Source organism: Nothobranchius furzeri, chromosome 4 (genome assembly GCF_043380555.1).
Source record: "Nothobranchius furzeri strain GRZ-AD chromosome 4, NfurGRZ-RIMD1, whole genome shotgun sequence".
NCBI lineage: Eukaryota > Metazoa > Chordata > Actinopteri > Cyprinodontiformes > Nothobranchiidae > Nothobranchius > Nothobranchius furzeri.
Genome location: NC_091744.1, coordinates 47,532,384 through 47,555,705, shown reverse-complemented (window position 1 = coordinate 47,555,705; position 23,322 = coordinate 47,532,384). Strand labels below are relative to the sequence as shown.

The 23,322-nt window shown below is 42.2% G+C and overlaps 1 protein-coding gene across 1 annotated transcript; it reads left to right on the top strand.

Moving 5' to 3' along the window:
- Window positions 1–20,086: 20,086 nt before the first annotated feature.
- On the top strand, window positions 20,087–23,114 carry borcs5 (BLOC-1 related complex subunit 5). The gene is made up of 4 exons (XM_015942305.3): window positions 20,087–20,356; window positions 20,427–20,570; window positions 21,403–21,560; window positions 22,650–23,114. The coding sequence occupies exons 1-4, from the start codon at window positions 20,299–20,301 to the stop codon at window positions 22,881–22,883; spliced, it is 594 nt and encodes a 197-aa protein (XP_015797791.1). The 5' UTR covers window positions 20,087–20,298; the 3' UTR covers window positions 22,884–23,114.
- Window positions 23,115–23,322: the final 208 nt, after the last annotated feature.

The window sequence follows — 23,322 nt, the reverse complement described above, 5'->3', positions numbered from 1 at the left end:
AATAACCAGTGCAGTGTTAAATAAATTCTGTGCTTAAAATATTATATATATATAGAGAGAATAAATAAGTGACGAACTGACTTACTTTAAAAAAAAAGACTGTGACAAACAAAGAATGTCGTCTGTGCCATGTGAATGAGTGGATGCGTGTCTTCTTGCATGAGCTGCTTTCGCTGGATCTTCTGAATGACTCAGTTTTTAATAGAGGGAGCAGCTGCTTGAGAAACAGGGTGCGGTCCATGTTTTTGCTAGACGGTTATTTAGTTCGAGAGACTGTGGAAACAATAGAAAAAGAATTTATCGTTAGTGTGAGGACAAGAAAATCCTTTAAAATACAAAAGTTGTATGGTTGTGGTTATAAAGGAAGTATTTTGTCTGATTATGGGCCGTGGAGTCAGCTGGACTCCCTCGCTCTCACAGTTTTTCTGTGTAACATGCAGTTTTAAGCAATTTGTGACTTTAGAAAGGATATTTTTCGGTGTTTTGGACGTACCTTAAGGCTTCTGGTTAGGGTATTCAGGAGATCCTTCCTCTCGGACAGATCTAGTGAGAATGACTGGAGTTTCAGCCTGGGGACCTGACTCCACCCACTTTTACACACAGGAGTTCCGCAGTCTAAAAATAGCACAGGGTGCTGCGAAAAGCAGCTCTGAACCTCTCAGGATCATCTTTATGAAAACCATAAAATTAACAAATAATCAGTAAGGAAATAAAATATTTGTTAAATCTTGCTATAAAACAAAATCCAATAATTGTCTTGCCTCAACTTTAAGAACCATTAACGTTAATGGCTGGATTTTGGGACGCTGAATAATGAAAAAACAGATAAACTAAGTATTATTTCCTGTAACCTGGCTAGAAACTGTACTAGGCTGTTTTGAGTAAAAAACTGGTAGTTATTTTCCCAAAATAAAATAGATAAATAAAAAATGAAAGGAGGGATCTTGCATTTGGGATAGATTGTGCCTAAAGTTTAAAACCTGTGTAGAACCGATTTGACGAGTCAGAAAAATTGTGCATAGGAAATAGTCTAGATTTACCTTTGAGTCAATAAAGTTGACTAAATATTAGAAACCTTCGTTGATTTTGATTTGTAAAAGAGAAAGTTCTGTCCTTTCAACTCAATCAACATATTTAAGGAAAACGTTTGCTGTGCATTGTGGAGGCATGAACTTTACTGGGTGGGCCTGTCACAACCAGCTGCAAAGAATGTTTGGCTCTGACTTCTATACAAAGAGAACCTGGAAGCCCTCACCAAAAACTGTGACTTATAACATCAAGACGGGGAGCACTACAAGATGGACAAAGAGGCAGAAACTTATTTGCCCTGCTGCTGATGAAACAAAGTACAAAAGGGGGAGCATGTGTGCTAACATGTGAACTTCAATCAATGACGGTGGTCATCCTGGACTTACAAAGAGAGGCTCAAAAGAGACTGTTTCCTATGGTTACACCCAGTAAAAGAGTGCTTGCTGCAGTCAGGTAATGAACAAGGCTTTTTGGCAACAACCAGTTGAATTGATGAAATGTCAGAACTGTGGAAAATTTACTAAACTACTGTAGAACATAGTTAACTGAGAAAGTTAGCCTAAAAAAAAGATAATAATAATATCAATAAATAAATAAATAATAGGATTAGTAACCTGGATTTCAGCCCAACTCATCATTGGACGTCAATATAATCTTTATTGTCTTAGGATTCTCAGCTGCAGCGGACATGCAGTAAAGCCTTATTTTCTTTTCAAAAAGTCATTCATCGGCGTCATCACTTATCTTCATTAGTTAAGGAAACGGTGTCTATTTATAAGTCTAGGAGAACGCTTTAGGCTTCAACAGTTCTCTCCTTCGAGCAAACATGCGCAAATTTCCTGATAGTTTATAGTAACGTTCCATCCCATTCCATTCATTGCATAAAAATAAACATTAAATGAATAATTTGGCATCCAGCTGACTAAATGATTCATGGAACATCTCATCCGAGACAACAGTGTTGTTTCAGCTCCGTTGAGTTTCCCAACAGATCTAGCCAAACCTAGCTGATCCTATATTTTTCTATCAGCTGTAAGTTCTAACGTAGAAAATAATGTCACAAAAATATTGAATAATTGTACCCCTCATTCGATAAAAATTATGTTCACATTTTTATCTTGTGAAATCTTTAACATAATATTTTTAAATGGCCGTTTTGACGACAATTGGCTAAAAAGTCTTTAAGATTATCATCACAGGATGGCATGATAAATAAGTAAATAACATAAATAAATAAATAGACAAAAATAAGAGAGAAAAAGCAAAATTAATTAAATGAAACGTAATAGTGATAAAACGTTAAATTGATCTAAAATCTGTCATTCAGCGCCACTGGAAAAAGGAAGAGGATAGGGGAGTATTTCTTAGCACAAATCACGTTATTGATTTAGCAATGCAGCTTAATTTCAGATGCTTTAAGGATGATACTAACTTGTGTTATAGATGGAGGAGTAGCACAGAAACACTTCTAGATGAGGAGATAAGGAAAAAAACTGCTGATTACCAATACTATGCACAAACAAACCTGTAACTGCAGTTTCGTTATTTATGAATTAACTTTAAGTAGTGAATTAATTCTTAGGATTTCTTGTGCGAGTAGTGTTCCTAAAAAAGAAAGAAAGAAAGAAAGAAAGAAGGTAAGAAAGACAGGTAGTTTAGGTAAGGGACAACCTGAAACTATTTGGTTGAATTGATAGTAAAAGTGGTTGTCCTAATTTCTAATTGGAGAAATCACACCGCAACATGAGTTTAGAACGGCAGTTATGGGAAGTTTTGTTGGATTAATTTGATTACACGCTTTAGGTCTTATTTTTTTTCTTTCCACTGATTTAGCGTTAGGTTAAGTGTTTTCACACTTTCGCTTCAGTCTGACATTTGCTTGGTGTGTGAGGGCACAGAGACGTGTATGGACCGTGTGTTTGACTGTGTTTGTCTTGTTTGTTTGCTTATTTATCTATATGGGCATGGCCGAGCCTTGAGAAACATCAACAAAGACATTGGACTATTCTGAGTAAATTAACCAATTCAAATTCAAATTCAGGATCCTGAAACAATTTGGTTATAACCTCTAATTGATGAAGGACATCTTAAGAATTCATTGTACAAGGCATCATCTCCAGTGTTGCTGGAACTGTTATAAAACCCATGCATGGTTGTATATTTTAGTTTGATCATTTATACTCATTGAATTATTGTTGTTTGCTTTATGTTTTAATTTCTTTGCAATTTTTTCTCTGTGACACAGGTGGAGATGCTGGTGGCAAAATGGATCCCACACATTTCTTTCTCCCACACACATTCTTACTCTCTCCCTCTCTCTCTGTGTATGTGCATGTGTATGTGTTTGTGTGTCTGTGTGTGTCCATGTCGTGATGTCACTATACCTTTAATTGCGCTTGCTGTTTGTAACTGTATGTGTCTGATGTTGAAGGTATCAGAGGCTAGGGTCAGTAAGAGCTAGGACATTTTTGTGCATAACCTTTAATCCCTAGGCGATCGGTTCAGGGAACTTCTGGTCCGGCCGGAGTGTGAGCCTTCCTACCAACTATCTGCCGAGATCAAGGACTGCACAAGTCGAGAAAGCCTTCATTGGACCAAAACTACACACACGAAGAGGCTTCGCCTTCGGTGCCAGGCGTCTGGGTCCTGCTAAAAGTCACCAAAAGGAAGTGGACGGAACCAAGGTGGACCGGGCCATACAGGATCACGGAGAGGACATCACACGCTGTCCGGCTGGACGGGAGGAGCCTAACCTGGAAGAGAAGCAGCCGACATCTGCCTGACCAGAAGAAGTACCCAAGGACCAGGACGAGAAGCAGCTGACATCTGCCTAACCAGAAAAAGGATCCAAAAACCAGGAAGAGAAGTAGCTGACTACAGTAGCGTGCCAAGCTACCACCACATCCTGCAGGACGAGAATCTTGATATCATCACCCCCTGCAGCTGCCTGGAGCCAGTGAAGGGTCCTCAACAGGGGGAAGAAGTAACCACCCTATGAACATTCTACAAGGGTTGTATTTAACACCCTCATTTATTTTACAAGGGTAATATTTTACACCCTCCACCTGCTGACCCAATTATCCAGATGCCCTTGTTACTAGCCAATCCTAACATCTATTTGGGAGGGGAACCCTCTGATGAAAGTGATGACTCTCATGATGAAGAAGATGTTGTTAGAGTGTGAGAATATTGAGTGATTTCTGTAACAATCCCTTAAACTGTTTATTTCTATGAGTTTTTTGTTTTTATTGTTTTTGTTTCTTTTGATCATTGATGTCCTAGGCATGCACACTCTATGCCAACAGGTGTTCGCCCCAAAATTGAGATATGACAAATGGGGGGACATGGGGGAATTTTCCCTATAAACATATGATAATTAGGGTTTTTCGCCCTCATATGGAGTTGCATGCGATCCATACATGTTGTGACATGTTCAGTTGAAAGTATAATCATGTTTTTTGTATTAGTTTACTGCTAGAGAGATGAGTAAATGTAATCTGATTGGTTGTTTGTATTGGTATTTTAAAAAAACTTTGCTTATTGGATTCTTTTTGATGGAATTTGGTGTTATTGTTTTGATTTCTTATATCTTTATTGAACTCTTAAAAGAGTTCAAAAGGGGGATTGAAAATATATATCTCTCATATAAGCTCTTTCATATATTATTATAAGCTCTTTTATATGATTAAATATGTATCTCTCACTTTTGCCCCTTATATATTATCATAAATACATTATTATATGCCTTTTCATGGAATCTTGTTATAATATCAAAGACCTCTCTGTGCCTTTTCTGCTCAAGCTGAACAGCTGCATAAGGGAGTGAAAGCGTTCCTTCCTTCAGTTCCTCAATACAAGAACAACTGTCTTTGTTAGCAAAGGATGTTGCAGGATGTGTCCTGATCATCTCAAGGTTGCATGTCCTTGGGATGAATTGGTCTTTCATTAACAAGGCTATTAGCTGACGTGCGTCTGCAGGTGCAGATGGCAGAATTACGTGTGTGTATGGCAAACTACGTATGTAACATTCCTGTAATCTTCAATAAAAATCAGCCGTTTTCAGCAGAACGGCGAGAGTCTGTCCGAAGCATCTGGCAAGAGCAGGTCGCGGGACTTGCTGCAGAGACTCTCCCCCTCATGAGCGGCGAAACAGTGAATGGACTTCTGATCATTTGTCTCCTCGTTCTGTCAACTTAAAAGGTGTTTAACTCCATCTACTCCGTACCCGTGCTTGGTCTATCGGAAGAGAGACCAACAGTACCTACGGGAGCGTGGTTTCACAGACGCGGAAGTGATAGCGTCGGTGAAACGCCGGCTGCTCTAGGAAACCCCCGAGCGTTCGAGCGTCAACGAAGTGACACGGAAATGCCGGGCTTTCCAGAAGTAAGTAAGATAACTTACTATGAGCTGATAGTTCGTTGGATTGATTGGTAGGTTGGAAACTCTGATCGTGAATCTGAAGAAACGATGACTGAGCTGTAAAGGCGACTTCCGTTTATAGCCGCGGTTTGTGACGTAGGTGCGACGTGGAGGGAATCCCCGCGAGGGGCATGCTGGGAGTCCCTACTTCGCGGATTTTCACCTATCGCGACCAGGTCTGGAACGCATCTACCGCGATAAACGAGGGATTACTGTAGTTCATACACCCCCTACTGCTGATCTCCAGAGTGTTCTGCAGCATAATCAGCACGTTCTCTTTGAACTTGATAGTGTAATGACCTGGCTGGGGTTGTAAGCCAGGTGCATTCTGGGTATTGTGTTATATGTGTTTCCTATCATTCTGCTAGTTCCTATGTGCTGATTTGCGTGTTGTGCGAGTGTTATGTAAGCCACAGGGAAGGTGATGTGTGTTCTGTGGAGCGGGTTGAATTAGCATGGTTAACTGACACCGTGACTCTGTGTGGTAGGAGCGTGATAGAGGATCGTGTCTGAAGCGTTACAAAGCTTGAAGAAAAAGCCTAATAAAGGTCTGCGCGAACCCCTACTGCCTCCTGCTGGTTGATTTGCGGGACTATAACCCTGCTGCCGGGACTCTCGTACTTGCTTGTTACCACATTCCATCCGGCCACAATAAGAGACCGGCCATTATTTACCTCCGCTGACTCCGACACCGGCCAAAATTGGAGACCCGGCCTTTAATTGAATACCGGCCTGTATTAGAGGATTTACGGTATATATAAAAGAAATAATCATGAAAATGAAGGGCAAATTGGCTTGTGGCCCTTTAAGGGAAATAGTAACAAAAAAAAATTAAATTTGTAATCAAATATAATCATGCTACACAAAGCACTAATAAAAAGATAGAGATGTAAATCAGTTCTAAAAATGTAAATCAGTAGGTTAGTAATCCCTAAAGATGTGAGTTAGTAACAGGACCCTGGCTGGAGGCAGGTAACCTGAAGAAAAAAAAAACCAAAGGATATCACATTTGTTAAAAATTCATCCCACAAACGAGAGAATTTGTAACAGTCCACCAGTCAGTGGAAAAGAATCCGGTCAGAATAGAGTCGGTCAGAATAGGGCTGTGCAGTAAGCGTTTTGAATCTGGTATTGCGGACCCACAGAGACACGAGTTTGGACGTATCCATGGGAGCAGGCACATAAGCGATTTGGTAATCAAACTGTTTGTATCTTGTGTTACGAACCCACAGGGAAATTTGTTTGAATTTACCCGAGGGTTCCGTACGGAACTGGAGCGAATCTGATGGTTTAACTGTTAGATCAGAACCTGATTTTACCTGCTCAAAGTTGGGTTGCAGCTTTACGGAGGCGACTTTGTTGTGATCAGAAATAGTAGTGAACTGGAAATGCGAAACCGATGCTCGCAAAGCAGGAGGATGCTCTCCACCCCCCTTTTGTTTCTCAAACTTATGCCGTGTCTGTGAGACAGGAGAAGCATAACAAAGAACAGTTCTTAAGCTCTTAAAAGCTCTGTTACCAAGAAGATGCACATTGTCACCTGAATCGTGCTGAAAGAGTAGGTGTTCAGATGTCCAAAGACCCGGAGGTGTTGGACGTGGAGGTTCTGAAAAGGAGTGATCCAAGGATGGTTGTGTCACGGGTGTCAAAGCAAATCTAGCCATGTTTAGAATCAGATACAGACATGATGCTAGCTTTAGGAACATGGTCTGTCCTGAAAACTGAAGCCAAGAATACTTTATTCCCAAGAATGATGGAGGTTCCCACACAGAATCAGAAAAACCCGGTTTAACCAGAGTAGTTACAGACTGACTAGAATTCCGCCCCGTAGAAGGTGCAGCACCTAACTCCGGGTCGGAGGTCAATGTCGTCAGCTGAATTGGTGGAAGGTCAGTGTCGATTCCTGCAATGACCCGCCCGCTCGGAGGAGGGTTTCCCCCGAACAGCCTGAAGTCCGCCATGGAAAACTCAGTGCCACTCGGCACCCCCCTTTTGTCAGGAGGGGCCCCGAGCAGAGCATCACTGCACGCACCTACACCTCCCGGGCCGGGTGGCACCCCCGGGCCCGTGAGAGAGATGATCGCAGCAACCACCGAGCTTCCTTCAATATCGCCACTGACCACTTGACTACTGGAACCTGCAGGGTTTTCTGCGTCGTCGTGGTCACCTGTAAGAGAAATCACAGGAAAGAGAGCACAGAGGCCCGAGACTAAGTCACACCCCTGTGAAAGGAGAAAGGAATTGGCCACCATATTAGCAGAGGTCACAAACTGAAAAGTGACAAGGTCATTCACATAAAGGTCAAGATGTCCGGGCACAAACCCCTTAAATGGCATGGTAGCTCCGTCCGGAGACCACAAGTGTTTCACGGCGGCTGACGTTTCCATCACGCCCCGATAAAGAAGCTGGTTTGTGCATGAGGCGGACTGACGAGTAAAACAGACCTCTGACTGAAGCGGTGGGTCACAGCCTGAAGATTTCACATCCATGCTGGAGGGATGTTCAGCCTTTAACATGGATGACAGAGGAGAAGCATTAGGAACCAAAGGGTTAAGCACAACCTGTTTGTCAGAGAGGTTAACCATAGGCTCAAGAGATTTATTCAGCTTAAAAGTAGCAGAGAAAGTGTTGTTTATTTCAAACCTTGATGTTGATGGTGGGTTTTTGACCCCCTGGAAGAAATAAAAGTAAAGAAAAAGCGTTATGACTGTAAACAGCATGTTGCATGAATTCACGTCATGAATTGCAGACCAGAACCACCCCCGACCAAGTGCAGCTGGCACCGAACCGCAGCCACTAGTCCCCACTGTTCCCGACCGGCGGCACCCGCCTAAAACGGGCCCGTTCGGGCGGGTGGAGGGACCAGCGTTGCCCAGCCGGTGAACAGTCTCCTGCGTCTTGGCATGTTCTGGAAGCAGAACGTCAGAGAACCTTACATCAGGTGTAACAGTGCAAGAAAGATTTTGTCGTGTCTCGTCCATCTCCCATTAAGTTCAGAGCAACTCGCGTTTTTACCTTCTGAGCCGACGTAAAACTCCGGGCAAATTCCTCAATTTGTCTCACACAAACAAGGACTGTCCGTAGCCTACTTAACTTTATGACACAGGGTAAAACAAGGAATTGTTGAGAGAGAAATGAATACACACAACTTCACAAGATGGAAGAAAATGGCATGGATCCGAGCGATGGAGGCTGTGAAAGCCGACCCGTTCACCGGTCCAAAATAAAAATAAAAAAATAATAAACCCTACGCTGCCGAGATGTTATCAGACGGACAAACGTAGCAAACTGTAGATTCTACACACCGTAGCGATTTACAAGAATCACCGCCAATGCGGGTTTTGTGAGGACACAGACTGACTGTGCCAGAAATGGCTTGAAAATTTAACGGGACGCGTTCCCTTTTTGTCTAACTGTGGTGCTAGCTTAGCTCTCCGGCCAGGCCTAGCGTTCTTTGTCTGTAGCAACCAGACTTAAATCTTCCCGATTAACAAGTAGGCATCTCGCTCCACTTTTAATACGGACTTTAAAAAGCGTACGCAATCTGAATGCAGTAACGCGTGACGGCCATGCTTCGCTTTACGACGTTTACCTAGCGATCAAGCTACGGTAGGTGTCACCAAGCATTCCGTTTAGATTCGGCTTCTATCAGTCGCCCATGCAATGGAAGTATTTTCCACAATAGCTCGCCCACAGTGTCAACACACTGAGACGAAAGGTGTCCGAGAATGTAGTCTCGGTTCGGAGGTTCGGAGAATTTAGTGATAATTTTAGGAACTGAGGATAAGCTGCTCACGGTAGCTCACCCAGCAATGGTCAGAGCGGAAACGTAGCTTTCCGACCTGAGGGTAGATTAGAGACGCGGCGGCGCGTCAAAATGGACAGAATTTAGTCAAAAGCACAACTCACACGTTCGCTCCGAAGGCGAAGATGGGATAAATCAAAGTTAGGTCCGTAATTTGCGGTCAATTTGAGATCGGAGTTCTTCTCCGTCAAGTTATCACCCGGACGTCTCCCGGAAGAGCGACTTCAGCGGAACAATTTCCGGTTTTTCAAAATAAGACATCAAAGTGAAACACAGAGAAAAGCGTTGTTTGTAGCTTTTAGATGTTAGGAATCAGACATATCGCAGATATAGAAGACCGGATACGCTCGCCATTAATGTAGCGTTGTGGTTTTATGCTCTTTTATGAAAGAGAAACCATGCTACGTATTAATTCGGAATATTAATTTTAATAAATCAATAACCAAATTTTATATTGTTCAGAAGACTCAAAGGTTGTTTTCATCGATAAACTGACGATAATATCTGAGTGTCTGTGTTTCAGTTCAATGAGGAAACCAGTTTCACAATTAAAAGTTTTAATTCATCAAATTAAACTAATGATTTTGAAATTGACAAACAGGAAATACAATCAACATTGGTAACTTTGTGGGACAATCTTTTTAACAGTTGATATGCTGTTCTGGCTCAAATAGACCTTCTGATGAATTTATGAAGATTGAGAATGTTGTGATTTGTGCTGGTGATATGAGATGAGATGGATGCGTGTGTGCATCTGATTTTGCTTCAGGAAGAAACAGGTGTCTGAGTGAAAAGTGATGGTTTGAATGAACTTAGGTTTAGTGGAAAAGATGCATCAAAACGCTATCTGTCGTGTTTTGCCTCACCGAAAATCTGATCCTCTGTTGGAGCCGGGACGTCACCTTAGGATGTTTCATCCAGGGCACCTTGGCTGGCAAAGAAGACAAAGATGCGCTGCGAACCGGTCCAGAGTTGTCCTCGGTACACGTTGATGGTAAAGCGTTTTGTCGACGCGCTTTCTTTAGTTAATTCACTCAGAAATCAAAAGACTCGGTAATTAGTCTGCGTTAGAAGTTGCGATTCAGCTATTCTGCCTGGCGTGGCAGAAACAGCGTGAGAGAAGGGGGGGGGGGGGGGGATTGAGCCCATGGGCTCCGTTCCCCGTTAGCGGTTGTTCACAAGTCCTTCCTCTCTCGTTGCCCAACACGAACTGAATCAAAAGACTGAAACTTACCAAAAACCTTTCTCTTCTCAAAGCAAAACATGTGCGTCATCAAATGTGTCTGGAGTTTACTGTGGGAAGGTGTGTGTGGGTGTGTGTGAATGTTTGTGTGCTTGAGTGTGAAGGTCAGTACCAAACATTCTCAACACTATCTAATTATGGATTCATTAAGCCATTATAATTACCCCAAAGCATAAGAACCATTCATTTGATTAAACACATTTATAATGAGCAAATTGATAATGGTTACTTTAACATTAAAATCAAGGAAAAGAAGTTTAAACTTTATGCTTTGACTTAGTCTGGATACAACTCATGTAAACACATCTTCTGGTAGACTGCAGGTGGCTGATGTTATGGTTTCCTCCCAGACTCGCTGGCGTTCAGGACTTAATCTGTGGGTGAAAGTTCTCAATGACCCAGCTTTGACCTAGCTGCGTCCAGCACCACCTTTGTGATAGAAAACCCATATTTCCTCACGTTACAGCAGTCAGAACCACGTGAACCAAAGATGTTGCAATCGGGACATCGTGCAGCTGTCCCAGTAAACAAAGAGAGGGGGAAGTTGGGATATGACATTTCAGACATTTTGACAGATCCTCACATACTCTACCCCAAAATTCCTGGACAGGTGGGCAGGACCACAGTGCATGAATGTAATTGTCAGGAGTGTTGTTTGTGCAGTGTGTACAGGTGTCAGACGACACAAACCCCATCTTGAACATCCGATGACCTGTATTGTGTACTCTGTGTAGAATTTTGTACTGAATTAATTGTAAATTGGGGTGTCTGATCATTTTAAAAGTTTTTAAACAAGTTTGGGACCAGAAGCCCTGGTCAAAGCTGACTGATAGATCCACCTCCCATTTTTCAATAGGGATTGCAATTTTATCGTCTATTTTGGACAGTGTCTTATATACTTTAGACAGTAGTTTGGGGGGTTTGAGATTATAAAAGTCTAATACCCTTGGTGGTGTTTGTAATCCTATTTTATTGAGCTTAAATTTTTGTTTGACTACAGATTTAATTTGGTGATATTCTAAAAAGCTATTCTTATCCATTCCAAATTGGAAGACTATTTGATTAAATGGGATGAAGTCCAATCCTTCATATATGTGTTCCAGGTATAGGATTCCTTTATTTTTCCAGTCCGGAAGGTTCATCATTTTGTTGTTTTGCAAAATGTCAGGATTGTTCCAGATAGGTGTGCGTCTGCATGGTACTAGTGAAGACTCTGTCATTTTAAGATACTCCCACCATGCTGTCAGAGAAGTGCTGATACTAATACTTTTAAAGCTTTCATGTTTTCTTATGCTTGAGCTAATAAATGGTAAGTCTGAAAGCTCTATCGTATTGCAAAGTGTCTGTTCTATATCTAACCAGGACTCATCTAATGGGTTATCTTGCAACCATCTTGGTATATATTGCAGCCTGTTGGCTAAGAAATAATAATAAAAGTTGGGTAAATCCAGTCCTCCTCTGTCTTTGGTCTTCTGAAGCGTTTTTAAGCTAATTCGTGGAGGTTTATCCTGCCAAAGGAATTTAGTAATTGAGGAGTCCAGAGATTTAAACCAGTCAGCTGGTGGCTTGTTTGGGATCATCGAGAATAAGTAATTTATTCTGGGTAAGACCATCATTTTAATTGTAGCAACTCTCCCCATGAGTGATATTGGTAAGGATTTCCATCTTGCAAGATCATCTTCCACTTTCCTTAAAAGTGGGATGTAGTTTAGTTTGGTTAGATCTGCTAACTTGGGAGAGATATTAATTCCCAGGTATGTGATATTCCCTGACTCCAATTGTGTATTAAGCAAATTGACAAATGAGAAATTAATTGGTAGAACTGTGGATTTTAACCAGTTTATAGAGTAATCTGAAACACTTGAAAAAGAGTTTATCAGTTCTATTGCTTGGGAGAGAGAGGATTGAGAATTCTGGAGAAAGAGTAAAACATCATCTGCATAAAGACTGATCTTATGTTCTATTTTCTTACACTTTATCCCTTTAATGTCTGTTGTTTGCCTAATTGCTGCTGCTAGTGGTTCGATAAAGATAGCAAATAGTGAGGGGGAGAGTGGGCTTCCCTGCCTGGTCCCCCTCTGAAGACAGAAGCTAGCTGATATTTGGTCGTTCGTCCTGACACGTGCTGTTGGTGAACTGTATAATGTTTGTAGCCAGTTTATGAAGAAGTTCCCAAAGCCAAACTTATGTAAAGTTGCAAATAAGAACTTCCAGTTAACTCTATCAAAAGCTTTTTCTGCATCTAGAGATAATATACTAGTTTCTATGTTTCTACTGTAAGAGAAATCTATCAAATTAAGTAATCTACGTGAGTTTGTGGATGACTGTCTACCTTTAATGAAACCAGTTTGGTCAGGGTGTATTATGAAGGGGGTTACCTTCTCTAATCTTTTGGCCAGGGCTTTACAAATTATTTTGAGATCAACATTAATAAGAGAAATTGGGCAATAGCTGGTTGGAAATGCTGGGTCTTTGCCTGGTTTTAACAAGAGACTAATATTGGCTGAATTCATGTTCGGCTGTAATCTGCCGCTCTCTTCGATTTCCCTCACCATTCTGAAAAATGTTGGAGCCAGAATGATCCAGAATTCTTTGTAGAATTCTACTGGGAACCCGTCTGGACCTGGAGCTTTCCTATTAGTCATGGATTTAAGGGCTTCCTGGAGCTCCGCTGATGTTAGTGGCGAGTCCAGGACTGTAACTTGGCTGTCTGATAATTTAGGAAGTGTTATCCTGTGAAGGAACTCATTGATCTCATGATCTGATGGATTTATCTGTGGTGAGTACAACGTTTGGTAAAAGTCTCTGAAGGTGTTGTTTATTCTTTCAGGGTCATATACTATATTCCCGGTTGAGTCTTTAACAGCAGATATGGTAGTTTTCTCTTTATTTATTTTTAATTGGCTAGCTAAGAATTTACCTGATTTATTACTATGTTCAAAGTTTTCTATTCGTAGTCTTTGTGCTAAAAATTGTGTCTTTTTGTCAATAATTCCATGAAGTTCTAATTTAGCTTTACGTAATTTGCTCATTGACTCTTCTTCTGTGGATGCCTCTAAAGACTTGATGATTTCCTCTAACTCCTGAATACGTTTGTTTTCTGTTTTTTTCCTATGTGATGAGAAAGAGATTATTTTACCTCTCATCACTGCCTTTCCTGCCTCCCAAAGAATAGGTGCTGATGTTCCAGGCAGGTCATTATGTTCTAAATATAAAGCCCACTCCTTTTTTAAAAAAATCAATAAAACCTTCGTCTTTAAGCAGTGATGTATTAAACCTCCAGTTTTTGCTTGGTGGGATTGTCTTTTTATTTACCAGAGTTAAAGAAACCGGAGCATGGTCGCTGACAACTATGGGGTGTATCTCAGTGTCTGAAATTTCAGCCAACAATGAGCTGCTGACTAGAAAATAATCCAAACGTGAGTGAGAGTGATGGACGTGTGAAAAAAAGTATACTCTCTACGGTTAGGATGAAGAGATCACCATGCATCACAAAGCCCATAATCACTCATGTACTGTTTAACTATATTAGTGGATTGCCAATTGCGCTGAGTCCCAGCTGTACTGAGCCTGTCTGTTAAGGAATTCATCCAAAAATTAAAATTACCTCCTAGTATAAGTGGACAGTCCAAGTGTTCGGAGAATACAGAGAAAAAATTATGAAAGAATGGAGGGTCATCAATATTTGGACAGTATATGCTGACGATACATAAGTGTTGGTTATGTACAGATATTTTTAACATTATAAATCTACCCTCTGGATCAGAAACTGTGTCCAATACTGTGAAATTGATGTTTTTGTGTATTAAAATAGCTACACCTCTTTGCCTAGAGTTATAGCAGGCAGAGAACATGCTGGGAAACTCAGGTGTTTTAAGTTCATCTGCGGATGTGGCAGATCTATGAGTCTCTTGTAACAATATTACGTCTGCTTGCACTCTCTTTAACTGATCAAAAACTTTTTAATCTCTTCTCTCTAGAGCCAGCCCCATGTACGTTCCATGAGACAAACCTTAGTGCACCCATAGATGTGTGTGTGAGTAGCTAAAATATGACGCCTTCATGTGAATAAGATGGAATAAGTATATAAATGTATAAATAGTATGTTAATAAATAACAGAAAAGTAAATAATAATAAAGATCAACAGTGTTTGTGGTTGTATTATTTGACGCATAAATTATGATATTGTGCTGTGAATTTAATATATGTGTGTGTGTGTGTGTGTGTGTGTGTGTGTGTGTGTGTGTGTGTGTGTGTGTGTGTGTGTGTGTGTGTGTGTGTGTGTGTGTGTGTGTGTGTGTCGAGTCTGACGCAGTGTTGGAAAGTTGTGTGTTTGTGCCATACAGGTGTAAAGGTACAGAAGCAGGTAAAGAGGAAGGGAAAGTACAGATACAGGTTAAAAAAGAAGAAAGAACTAAAAAGAAGAGGTGATGGGGTGTAAGGTGGTGATGGACAGGTGATCTTATCATCTACAAAACGGATTTAGCAGCTGTTTAATCCTGACGTGATCAAACCCAGTGAATCCTGATAAGAATAGTAAATGTCTGACCTGATGTTGGGCTAATACAGCCAGTCAGTCACTCCTCGCTCCTTGTAAAGTTTATTGTCCACATAAAGCTTATCCACCGCGATGACAGCTCTCTTCCCATCCTGGATGGAGTGTTCGTGGCAACCGGGTCTGGGGGTTTAAGATTTTGGCATCTGCCTGATAGATCCCGGTGGCTGCCTGGTGGGGTCTGTGTCCCTGGGCTCTGCTGGGTCCCCGGCGGGGGTGGTCGCCCCTGGGTCCCGGGTCGCTGGGTCCCGGGCTCGGCCGGCTAGGGGGTGGGAGGCTGCGGGCGGGCCTGTGGGCTTGCCGCTGATATCTCCAGGGACTCTGCCGGCTGCTGGTTGTGGCCCCCCGGGGCGATCCTCTGTGCCTCTCGAGGGGGGCGGGGGCCTTTCTGGTTGCAGTCTCCTTGGGGTTCCTGCATTCTGGGGCAACGCCTGGATCTCTGGGACTTGGAGCTCCCCCCGTATCCTGCGCATCTTTGGGGGGCGGATCTGTGGTCCCTCACACTCTCTGTTGGACGCTCCTATAGAGAAACCTTAAATAAACAAGCGCGTGTACACACACAGGTGCTCACATGGTGCTCTCAAAAGTATGGGCTTGGGCACGTTCAACACATGTCTTAAGACTATGGGGGGCACTTAATGCATTGTGATTTATTATTGTGATTCTTCAGTTAAGCAATGTTGATTTTATATATATATATATATATATATATATATATATATATATATATATATTGTTTTTTTGTTTTGTTTTTTTTTTTTCATCAAGTTGACGCAGTGATAGGTATTGTTGTTGTGTCCCTTTTTTGTGTCCTTTTGTTTTTTTTGTTTGTTTTTTTTGTCTTTTTCTGCAGGTCTAGAAGCAGACTCTTATTCATTGTTTATTTTTGTGGACCCCCCCCCCCCCCTCCTCTCTCTCCACCTTTTCTCTTCCTTTCTCTTTCACCTCTGACTCCGTGTCTGGTCAGAATTACAAAGCATTCAACAACAATAACAATAAAGTTTTAAGTATCAGGCGTGACATTAAAAGCAAACACTTTGATGCTCCACCTGAGAATAAATCTGTAAGGCTTGTCACCAGCATTCAGACATCAATTCTGCTTGCTTCACAGCCAGACAGGACACGGTAAAAAAAAAAAAAAAAGACAAAATATCAGCTGGACTTAAATGTGGAGTCATTTACGAAATCCCATGCAAACTCTGCAATAAAACATACATAGGAGAAACCGGACGCCAACTCAACACACGAACAATAGAACATAAAAAAGGAGTGTGAGACAGAAACAAGTAGAAAACACACAAGAGCAGCAAAAGAAGAAGCAGAAAGCACAATAAAGAAGTCAGCCGTAACAGATCACTGCATAAGAGAAAACCATATAATGGACTGGGACAACACAAGGATCATAAACACCGAACAACAAAAATACAAAAGATGGATTAAAGAAGAATTCAGATAAGGAGACGTGGATGTGGGACCATGAACAGGGACGATGGAGTTTACATGTTGGACCACGCATGGGACTGCATCAACGGGGAGGGGAGAGCGGGCAGCAGAGGGCGACAACGTCCTCTGCTGCCCGCGGATAAATTAAGAAGGAAGTGACGCGCCACCATCAGTGTCAGCCTGAGAAAGTCTGCAGCCACAGACGAAACATAGCAAAAAAAACAGGTAACGGAACCGTTTCTGTGTTTTAAAAAAGAACGACAGCATGGAATTAGAACCAAGACACAGCAAGAACACACCTAAGATGTTCAAATAATGAATACACACATTTAAAACACTATTAGACACTCATTTATACAGTTCATCAGCAAAAAAAAGTTTATTTAGACGTTACTTGCTCTTTAAGTGACAAGATTATAAACTTTCTTGAGAAGCATGGCCTAGAGCAGGGGTGTCAAACTCACACGGGGCCGAAATGAAACTCTGGGACGGAGTCGAGGGCCAAACTTCATATTTTTTGAAAAAGTGACGGCAAATTTGCACATTTTCTTTATCAACATATATGCAATTTTGAACCTTTAAATTTGGAAACAAACGTATTTCTGCATTAACACTGAATGTGGAATAACCAAATTACACACGAGCAAGTCAGTTTTAAATAAAAGGCATCAGTGGTATTCATTACTTGTGGTATAATCAGCATTTTTAAAATCTATTCAGGATTTGTGTTTTGTTGTTTTTTCATTTTTCTTATTTTTTATTCTTTTTTCTCCTGTAATAAGTGTCATCGCTGCTGTGACGTCTAGCTTTCCCCACTGAGGAACAATAAAGTAATTTTCTATTCTATTCATCTATCTGCAGCCTTTCCACTTCCTGTTTACTGTAGGTTAAATATTTTCTCACGGGCCAACAACAACATAAAATATCATTTTATCTTAAATGAAAATGCAACATCTCACCTGTTAACTTTCATGTTTTGGAGCAGAAAAAGAGCATAAAACCAACATATTTAAAGCTCAGTTTGCTCCACTGGTTTACTGTGATGCTCACCTGTTCCAGCCAGATACCTGCATCATGGGGCTGATCTGAGCTGAGGAGGAGACTCCTGTTTTGTTCATCTTCATCATAATAATGACAACATTAGATGACAACAGGTGCTCACATAGATTTGTGCTGATGAACATGTCTGAGCAGCTTGACCACGTTGTGTGTCGGGGAGGAAACATAACAACGACAGCAACCACAGAGCCGTGCTGGTTAGAGCGTGTTGCTTCTCGCTGGAGTTATATCAGCTCTGTCTGGACGTTAGTTGGAAAACTTTCTCTTTCAGTCGTGAACACATTACTGAGCGGCTAGAATCTCGGTTTCTGGGCTTCAACGTCAGAAAATAGCTTAGTGAATTCGGCGCTGAGTGAAAGGAGTGTAGTTTGTCTGAGACAGCGGAGCTTCAGACACCGGCAGCAGGCGCTGGAAAAAACACAAAGGAGGGGGCGCGTCGGCTCCGTGCTGATGCCGCAAAGCATCATGGGAGTTGAAGTCTTTGCGGTAAAATCAGCCAGCGGGCCAGTTTTAATATATTTTTGATATTTATCTCGCGGGCCACATAAAAATGCTCTGCGGGCCACATCTGGCCCGCGGGCCTTGTGTCTGACATATGTGGCCTAGAGTATAAGGACAACCTCGTAGGTCAAGGCTATGATGGTGCAGCAGTTATGCGTGGAGCACATGCAGGTGTCCAAGCTCAAATAAAAGGAGTGGCTAAACATGCCTTTTATGTTCACTACAGCGCACATTGCTTAAACTTGGTCATTGTAGACGCTGTAAAAAGTGTGGCAGATGCAGGAAACTTCTTCTCCTTGTTGGAACGAATGTACACATTCATATCTGGCTCTTATGTACATAACAGATGGCCGGAAGTGCAGCGGGAGATGTTTGATGGTGCACCACGAGAGCTTCAACAGCTAAGTGATACACGCTGGGCTTGTAGGCACATAGCATGTCGCAATGTTATGGACAGGTTGCCTGCAATTGTACAGGTGCTTGAAGAGATTGCATCTGAGGAACATCCACAATGAGCTGTTGAAGCAAGAGGGATATTGGCTCAGATTGATCTAAATTTTGCCGGATGTCTTTTTCTCTTTCGAAAGGTTCTCAGTGACTCCAAATATTTATCAGACCTGCTCCAGTCTAAAACGGTGGATTATTCCAAGGTTGTTGAGCTTGTTGAACCACTTAAAGAGACACTGATCCAGTACCGTAGTCATGACTCTTTTGAGGAAATGTGGAGTGAAACACTTGAGTTATGCACACAAAGCAGCATTGAGACAACTCAGCACAAACCAAAGAGGCCAAGAGTCACATCAAAAGTGCTTCAGGGCAGTGTCGTTGCCTCCACCTTAGGACAGCATGAAGTTCCAGATAACAAACACACTTTTTGCATCTCTGTGTGTACTATCCAGTTCTGGATAACATGATTGGAGAAATAGGAAGACGATTTTCTAACGCAAGCTGTAACATAATGCAAGGTGTGCAGGCACTAAATCCATCAAGTCAGACATTTTTGAGAGAGGAGACTGTTCTTCTGTTGGCTGAAGCTTATGATTCCAACACTGAGGATCTCAAACATGAGTTACATCAGATAAGAAGGGTGTTGTTGAGAAAAAAGGGCAAAAAGAGAGTCCTACCACTCTGATGGAGATGACTCAGTTTTTAGACCCATATCAGGATGCTTTTCATGAATTGTTCAGGTTGTGTAAAATAGCTGTTGTTTTACCAGTAAGCAGTGCATCCTGTGAACAAAGTTTTTTAACTCTCAGGCTCATAAACACCTATTTGCGGTCTGCTATGACAAGCTTGGCTGTACTCAGCATTGAATCAAAACGGGCAAAATCTTTGGATCTTGATGAATGTGTAAAGTGTTTTGCTGAGCAACCTGGAAACCGCCGCATTCAGCTGTTGTAGGAAGGACATAATTTTATAATGTGTTTTATTTTCGTGATGGGCCTTTAAGCTTATTAAGTAAGCACCCAAAACAAATGAATTTGTAAATACTGGGAAAAGATAAAAGAAAACATGTTTCTGAGTGAATAATAAAACCAAAGTACAATATCTCGTTGCAGTGAAATATTTCTTTACACACAGTGCAGTTAGATTTACCTTGGTTGAGCTCACTGTGTGTGTGTGTGTGTGTGTGTGTGTGTGTGTGTGTGTGTGTGTGTGTGTGTGTGTGTGTGTGTGTGTGTGTGTGTGTGTGTGTGTGTGTGTGTGTGTGTGTGTGTGTGTGTGTGTGTGTGTGTGTGTACATATATATGTAATCTATGTGTGTAAGTATGTATTGCCACCCTAGAAAAATGTTTGCCCCTCTTCTGTCACCCCATAAATAATTTTCTAGATCCGCCCCTGTTTAGGTCATATTTTTGCAGCAGGGCAGCGAAGCTTTTTTAGTTCTTCTCACGTTGTTGTAATGAAGCCTCCTCGGCAGTAGGGGGCAGTAGAGTTTCCCGCTGACTGATCAGGAAGTGAGGGTCACTGTTTACGGAAGTAGAAAGCAAATGTGTTTTTCCTGTGGTTTAAACGCAGTTTTTTTTTTTGTCCAAAGTTTCTGGTTATTGCTCCGCCTGGTGCTAAACTCGATCTAGACAAGTATCTAGTTTTTTCGCTGCTGTTAAGGTGAAATCTGAAGGCAGATCCGATGCGATCTACTTCAGATGCGCTGAAGATCGTGTGTTCCCTCCAGTCACCTGCACTGTTCCTTGGAGCGTCTAGCAGGTTGGTAGAGGGGTTGCTGAGCTGACACTGGCAGGATGGGAGCCGAGCAGAGCGGAGATGCGGAGCACAAACACTCCGAGCACAGCTCGCCGGGTAAGAAAACCCTCAGAGTGTTTGTCACTCATGATCCAAGATCGAATTAAATCCTCATGACTCGTTGCAGCTGTGCCGTCTCCAGCAAAGCCCAAAGCAAAGATGGATGATATTGTGGTTGTGGCCCCGGGAACTCAGTCCATGCGAAATATTCACAACGACCCTGATGTGATCAAACTTCAGGAGATTCCCACCTTTCAACCGCTTTTAAAAGGTACCGAACTCCCTCTGGCCCTCGTTGACCTGCTCAAAAATCCACCATGTTCCATTAAGAAACGATTGAAGGAGAGGGGATGTAATGGTGAAAGATTTGGGAAGCGCCAGGACCATCTCAGCTGTAGGATTGTGGCTTTTCTTCCATAACAACTAAAACTACAGTAAAATCAGATTAGGAACATGAAAAAGTGATGTCTAGCCTTTAAGAATGGATTAAAAATAAATACTATGCAGGGTTATTTTTAATAAATACAAACGATTTGCATGTGTGTTAGACAACTGCCTATGTACATTTAAAACATTAAATAATTGCAGGGAAGTAAACATAGCGATAAATCTAGATTTGAGCTCCTTTGTGCACATAGGATCAGCAGGACGGAGCTGGACAGTTCAACAGCTTCATGCATGGGTGGGGTGGAGCGTCCTGCAGTCTGAGCCTAAGCAGCATAACTAAAGGGATGAACCTGGATTATTACAAAGGAAAGTCTAACAGTAGACAGAGTGGAGGCAAATTAAAGCTGGTTCCAACAGAGAGGAGCCTGAGACCTGAAAGTTCTGACCGCTGTTGTAGTAGAAACTCTAGCAACCACACCTGCAGCCTGAGAGCCATGCTTGTTGTTAAAGTAGTTTTAAAGGGAGCATTCCGTTTACTTACCACTCAGCCGCAGTGTGTTGCTGACTTGTCTTACTCGTTAGCTCTGTTAGAAGGTAAAGGATGAGATGGCTCCCATTGGCTTCTTCATGTGGTTTTTTACTGTGATCCTAAAGTGCTGCAGCATTTGGAAGTTTTACTCAGATCCAACATGGGCGCACCTATTGCCCCCCTGTAGGAGTCCTGAGTGGTCAAACAACGCCCAGCAGTGTTTGCCTGGAGAGGCTGGACTCATCCCAGGTTCTGCAACTCTGCACCCGATACCAGGACCACCTGCACCAGTGTGCTGAGGCCGTGGCTTTTGACCAGAATGCTCTTGTCAAGAGGATCAAAGAGGTTCGTTGTTTTCCTACAGGTTGCTGCAGCTGCCAGTACTGGCTACATCTTTTGGACTCAGTGCTGTGAAACTGTTTGCCTCTACAAAACAGTGTGTGCCTTTTGTCACACTTAAATGTTTCAGGTCAGCAAACAAATGTCAAAATGAAAGAAAATCAACCCAAGTTTCAGGTTTCAAATGATTTTATTTTTTTACAGCAAAATTTATCTAACCAAGCAGATTCTATGGTAGGCTTTGTCTGAGTGGGCCCATCAAGCAGCCACAATATTTATGGAAGGGCCAACATTAGCCTAACAGCCTTTCACACTGGAAACTTATTTGGCTCATAAACGCCACTAGTGTTTGGATTTAGAATTGCATCCATCTAAAAATCTTGACAGGAATGACGGAACGGGGGCACCACCAATGCTAGATTTTCTGCTGACCAGAAACAACAGACTCGTCTCACATTTACCCCCAAAATTCTGAGTAATTATTCTGTGAACTGAAGAGACAAAAGCAGAAGTTTCTAAAAGGTGTGTCTTGTTCCATCTGGAGTCAGACCAACACTAAAACATCACCATAACAGTCAGACATGGTGGTAGTTGTGTGATGGTGTGGGGCTGCTCTGCAGCTGCAGGACCACCTGCTGAAATTGATGGAACCGTGACTTCTACGTTCTAACAGAACATCCTGAAGGAGAATGTTTGTTCTTTGACCTTAAAGAGACTGTTCCTGCTATAAAACCTTATGTGGGTGAATTAAAGTAATTTGTAAATAAGAGAGTGACAAGATTCCTCCACAGTAACGTTAGAGACTCACGACCAGTTACCAGACATGGGATCCAAATGCTAGTGGGTTCAGGGGGCAGTTGCTTTTCCACACAGGTTGTTTTGGAGAGATGTGTTCACTTCATAAATAAATTCATCATCTGAAAACTGCATCTGTATTTACTCAGGAAACCTTTATTTGCTGGTCTGAAACATATGTGATGTTGAGAAGCAGAAGACATCTGTAAGAGGTTATGTTTTTGTTCACATTTTGGAAAAGTCACCAGATTGTTCCATACCAGCAGAGCTTTTACCCTCCCTGTCTCTTTGACTCTTAAGATGGACCTGTCGGTGGAAACGCTTTTCAACATAATGCAGGAGCGCCAGAAACGCTATGCCAAGTATGCCGAGCAGATCCAGAAGGTCAACGAGATGTCCATGATCCTGCGTCGCATCCAGATGGGGATCGACCAGACGGTGCCCCTGATGGAGCGCCTCAATAACATGCTGCCTGAGAGCGAGCGCCTGGAGCCCTTCAGCATGAGGGCCGATGGAGAATCTGCCACCAAGTAGCCAATCGGGAAGCTGCTTCAGGAGCCAGAGCTGGCTCTGCTCCAGCTCTTCAGAGCAGGAACTAAGATTTTAATTCTCTCACTGAACATGCATTATTGTCACAACAAACATGTTTACTATAGAGCTCTGATACAGAAACTGTCATCATGAGCTCACCCAGACTAATCAGCTGGACTACCTAGAATGAAATCTGCCAGAGTCCCAGCCGGTCCAAAGGCTGAAGAGCCAGAATATCTGTGGGCCTGTTAAAGCTTTTACTGGAGTTAAATGTGAGAAACCTGCTGCTCTAAAGACCACAACTCTGAATGCATGTTGGATTGTGCATCTAGTCATGGAGGTCCTGAACTATTCAGCTCCTTCACCGCGAGGCTGTCTCGTTGCAGGATCTAGGGGTTTCATCTGGGGCACCACAATCAAGACCTGAAAGCACGTGTGCAGA